The sequence below is a fragment of the Antrostomus carolinensis genome, unplaced genomic scaffold, assembly GCF_000700745.2.
Source record: "Antrostomus carolinensis isolate BGI_N321 unplaced genomic scaffold, ASM70074v2 scaffold4328, whole genome shotgun sequence".
Classification (NCBI taxonomy): domain Eukaryota; kingdom Metazoa; phylum Chordata; class Aves; order Caprimulgiformes; family Caprimulgidae; genus Antrostomus; species Antrostomus carolinensis.
In genome coordinates, this window is record NW_010333564.1 from 1 (window position 1) to 5,248 (window position 5,248).

Consider the following 5,248-nt stretch of genomic DNA (forward strand, 5'->3'; position numbering starts at 1 on the left):
CCCTTCCCCTTATATTTTGGAGGAGGGCTGTGTATGTTTAGTCAAGAACGTAATGGGAGAAATGTTTGTGGGGGCTGAAATAACCATGAACTGTTTTAATGTAAGAAATGTTTTAAATTATTACAGGAGGTTTGTTTAACTTCATTACAGGAATTCTCTTTCAAGGTTGTTTCCACCTATGTGGGCACCTGATCTTGGAAGCAATGGTGAATTCTCAGGGCTCTCATCGAAGCATTCAGTTGAAAGTAAGGATTTTTCAAACCTCCTGGGCACACAGAACTACTATCAGGAACAATTGCAAAAGTCTCATGATTTGGAGGTGTTACACAGAGGTTTGGAAGATCTTCATTTCATAGAGTCTTGGCTTTCTCCATCTGGCCCTTGCACTCAGCCTGATAATATACTGAAGAATGGTTACCCTGAAAATTCCTCTTTGCAAAATAATAATAATAATACAATTCACCAAGAAGGGTTTTCATTTCAAAATGTAGACTATCATCAGCATTTGTGCAGTTATGACCACATGAAGTTAAATGGAGACTATGAAAAAATCACTTCCAATTTTAGCACTTTCTCTTCTCAGAACAGAATGAAAGAAGGCACTAGCGTTCAGACAGAGTATTGGAAAACTGAAAGAACAAGAGGCAAAGTTATGAAAAATGATGCTGAAGAACAAACTAAGTATTCCTCTGATCTTTCCAATCAGCCTGTTGATGACTCTTGGGATAAAGTGTCCCAGAACAACCACTTGTTTTCTAAGAGATATGAAAACTTCACAGCTGCTCAGAAATTGCACTCAACTCTTCATCCATCACTATATTTTTTGGATCAACTCCCTAAAGAAAATAATTTTTCTGGAGGGACAAACAGAAAACCCCAGGACAACCACATGCAAAATGGTCATCACAGCTTTACTTTGGGGGATGCTTTTAATAATAATGAATGTCAGATCCATATTAGCCCTAAAGAATGCTCTCATAAAGCTTCTGAATATGATTTATCTGTAAAAAATGTTATGCAAAATGGGAGTTATTTATCTTACCATGGACATACGTGGCTGGATGGGAAAATTGCAAGTCCGACAGCTGCATCAGATGTCACGTATGGAAAGCAAGTGGTGACAAGTCCGCAGTCATCTTCAGGGGTTTCAACCATGTCCAGTGGTTCTCCCACCCATCAATCATCTTACTACTCGCAGATATCACCTGTCCTCCCTTCAAGGAAAGATGGAAGGTTACAAATACCAAACGGTGTTTCTAATAATTTAGGAGTTTCTAATGTCATCTCAGAAAATCAGAAGCAAATGAAACCCATTGGACGATCACAGCATGATTCATTGACTAATAAGGAGGGGCAATACCATAAATTCCCCATTAATTTTTCATCTGACTGGTTAACACAACAGAATGCTGTAAGTGGAGACCCTGAAAAATACCACAGATTTCCAAAAAAGCAGATCGAAGAAAACAATAATAAAGATGATAGAAGAGGCAGAAGGAATTGGATTCCTCATTTAGGATATACAACCCCAAACCGTCAGCAGTTCAATATGTTCCAAAAAACCCATGAACAGAATGGTGGTAGCATGTCAGACTTCATCAATCCTTCTGTTCTTCCTTCTTTCCCATTAATGTCTGATTTTAAGCAAAATCCCAACTTTCCTCCGTTTAATCACCATTTGTTTTCATCAGCAAACAATTTCAGTTTCCCTCCATCAACATTTCCATTCTCAGAACTTGTTGATCTTTTTCATTACGATGATTTTAACCACTTGAATCCCTTCATCAATGATCTCTTTTGTGGGGAAATAGCTGCACCTTACTTTGCCTTTCCAACACCATTTAACAAGTACAGACCTCCAAGAAATCGCAGTGGACCTGCTAACGAGCTTCATATCCGATTGGAGGAGTGTTATGAGCAGTGGAGAGCATTGGAGAAAGAGAGAAAGAAGGTAAAACACAGCTGATAATAACTTTCTGTCGAAGCTGGTGATTGCATGAAAGAATTTGATGTTTCTATTCACAATTTCTATCATTCTATAATTTATAAAGAGTAGATATTCTGGGCTGTCACTCCTTTTTGAGGTGAGAATTCTGTTGTCACGTTGTTGGTTTGAAATACCTAGAACACCATCTACAACATCTGCTTTGAATGTAATGCTTGTGTTTGGCATAACTGGTTTGAAATGGTGTGTGGCGTTGGCATAACTGGTGTGAAATGGTGTGTGGCGTTGGCATAACTGGTTTGAGATGGTGTGTGGAGTTGGCATAACTGGTTTGAAATGGTTTGTGGCGTTGGCATAACTGGTTTGAAATGGTGCGTGGCATTGGCATAACTGGTTTGAAATGGTGTGTGGCGTTGGCATAACTGGTTTGAAATGGTGTGTAGCTTTGGGCTTCACTTTCTAAGGCTCTTTCCCCTGAGACAGGGCTGCTAATATAACATTTCTCTCTGTTAACCTACAACATTTGCTACAAAAAATGTGGCAACACTGGCCAAAGTGTTGAATTATTGTCAGCTTGGATGTTTCTCTTTTACATGGTCAATAGAAGACCATTAGCTAGTTGTTATTAATTCAGTAGGCCCTTTGATACGATTTTAGAACCACCAGCCATATATGATGATGTAGCAGAGCCTTCACTACCACAGGTGATTCTTCAATGTTGGTATTTTATACACCTTCATCCTCTCAATGTTCATATTCCATAGCTTGGTTCGATGGATCTCTCTTATTTTCTTGTCCATGCTCCATCTCTCCAACTAAATCTTTAACTCAAATATTATAAACCCAGGCTCTCCTTTTCCCTGCACAGTCATTTGAGGAGAGAAACTTTTGTGGTGCATTCTGACTGCCTGATGGGAATGTGCCCGGACTGTGTTCATCCCTGTTTCTAGGTACACTTTAGGAGAATGCTAGTTGGCAGGGCTTAAAATTCTTTTATAAATCTCAATTTTATAGGGATCTCTCATTTAAAAAAGTTCTATGAACTGTTTGGAATTGCCTACAATATTAAATGTGCATGTGGCTTAGTACTGCAAATTGTTTATTAGTTGTAATTCTTAAATACTTGGGAGTGTTATGTGAATTCGTGACCCTTTCTCCATCCATTTTTTTCTCAGTGTCTTTCAGGCTTCTGAGATGAATACAAGTGAAGTCAATCAGCTCTTCTAATTCGTGTTAGATGAGGGTAGAGACTAAATAATATAGATGTGTCAGTAAAGCAAAAAGAAAAGGACTTCAGCCCATATTTTCAGTATGAATGTGCATAGTATGAATGTGGGCATGACCTTGAACTGCAACGTGGCACCTCATCTTTCTCCAAGTCTCTTGTAAACTGAAGAAGGAACAAAATACAGAATCAGCTGCTAGTTGTGTCTTTTTTTTTTTTTTTTTTTACTCCAAGTATAAGAATTTCCTATCCAAAAATAGGTTTGGTGATGTTTAGTCACTGCCTGCGTTGTATGATGATTTGGCCAGTTCTTTTCTCCACGGGGAGTTTGGCAGCTGTGTTGATGACTTTTTCAGAGTTGATAACAACCTATGTTAAATTTGGCTTAATCCCATGCACTTCAACTACAGTTTCTGCTGCTGTGATCACCTGTTTCTTTTGTTAATAATCATAGAATCATAGAATGGTTAGGATTGGAAGGGACCTTAAAGATCGTCCAGTTCCAACCCCCCTGCCAGCAGCAGGGACACCTTCCACTAGACCAGGTTGCTCAAAGCCTCATCCAACCTGGCCTTCAACACTTCCAGGGAGGGGGCATCCACAGCTTCCTTGGGCAACCTGTTCCAGTGTCTGACCACCCTCACAGTGAAGAACTTTTTCCTAATATCTAATCTCAACCTCCCCTCTTTCAGCTTAAACCCATTTCCCCTTGCTTTGTCATTAACTGCCCTTATGAAAAGTCCCTCCCCAGCTTTCTTGTAGCCCCTTCAGGTATTGGAAGGCCGCTATAAGATCTTCCTGGAGCCTTCTCTTTTTTAGGCTGAACAGCCACAACTCTTTCAGCCTGTCAAAGATAGGAACTGCACTTCTAATGTATTTGAAAAATCTAAACAGCCCCCCCCAAAATATTAATTCTAATACTGTACTAATTTTAACCATTTACCATGGCTATTTATTTCCACTCCAGACTGAGGCTGACCTTGCTAGAAACTTTCCAGGAAAGCGCGTCTCTAGCTCAAATAACACTCCTGTGTCCCGACTTCCTGCTAACCCATCACGAGTTGATCGTTTGATCGTCGACCAGTTACGAGAACAAGCCAGGGTAAGACTTCTTGACCTAGAATTCCTGCATTTCTTTTTTGTTTTGATGTTTATTCGTTTAATGGAGACTTAGATTTAGCGATTTTGGTGTTTGTGATGTACCTGGCAGGTCCTCACGTTAATAAGAAAGATGGAAAAGCTTCGTGGTGCCCCTGTTCACAGTAACATACCCACTGCGTTGGAACACCAGCTGGAAGCCATTCACGTCACCCAGGCCAGGCGTAAGGATGAGATTATTAATGCTGCTAATCCACAGAGACAAGGAGCACCACGTTATAACAATGAGAAAGGTAACTGCTTTCCATTCCTGTAGTTTTAAAAGCTTTGTCAAAGATGTGATTGTGAAAATATGGCATTGTGAGATTTGCAGATTTGTAATAGGCAGTAATTATTGTAACTTCAGCCAAAAAAAAAAAAAGTTTATAAATCTAAACCTGTCAGTTTAAAAAAAAAAAAAATTTAAATTATTTTAAGAGATACTTCTTCTTTTCTGTTTTTCTGTTATTGGTTTAAACATTTTGAAATGTTCTCCTCTTGACTAAAAGAGAACTGTAAAAACCTCTCAGTGATACTATATAACCATTTTCTTCACTGTGAGGGTGGTCAGACACTGGAACAGGTTGCCCAAGGAAGTTGTGGATGCCCCCTCCCTGGAAGTGTTGAAGGCCAGGCTGGATGAGGCTTTGAGCAACCTGGTCTAGTGGAAGATGTCCCTGCTGCTGGCAGGGGGGTTGGAACTGGATGAGCTTTAAGGTCCTTTCCAACCCAAACCATTCTATGATTCTATAAGTAATTGTCTGCTCCACCATTGCGCCATGGGCTGCAGGGAACCTCATTTACACCCCCTACTCTTCTGTGATCCTCTTTGTTTAGGCTGATGGTTGTCATTTGTTCAGGTCAATGGCCTCTCCTTCAGGTGTTCTCCTCCTCCTCCTCCTTTTCAAAACCAGTTCTTCCCTCATAAATACTGATTTGAA

General features: G+C 39.9%; 1 protein-coding gene across 1 annotated transcript in view; it reads left to right on the forward strand.

Annotated features, from left to right (window-relative positions):
- Positions 1-150: 150 nt before the first annotated feature.
- The window catches only part of LOC104529551 (uncharacterized), a gene marked incomplete at its 5' end in the record, with an annotated part of 6,074 nt that continues 976 nt past the window's right edge, over positions 151-5,248 (forward strand). Inside the window, 3 exons of the mRNA XM_010173890.1 lie at positions 151-1,951; positions 4,138-4,272; positions 4,381-4,561. Of these exons, the coding sequence (XP_010172192.1) occupies positions 151-1,951; positions 4,138-4,272; positions 4,381-4,561 (2,117 nt within the window). The remainder of the gene's footprint in view (positions 1,952-4,137; positions 4,273-4,380; positions 4,562-5,248) is intronic.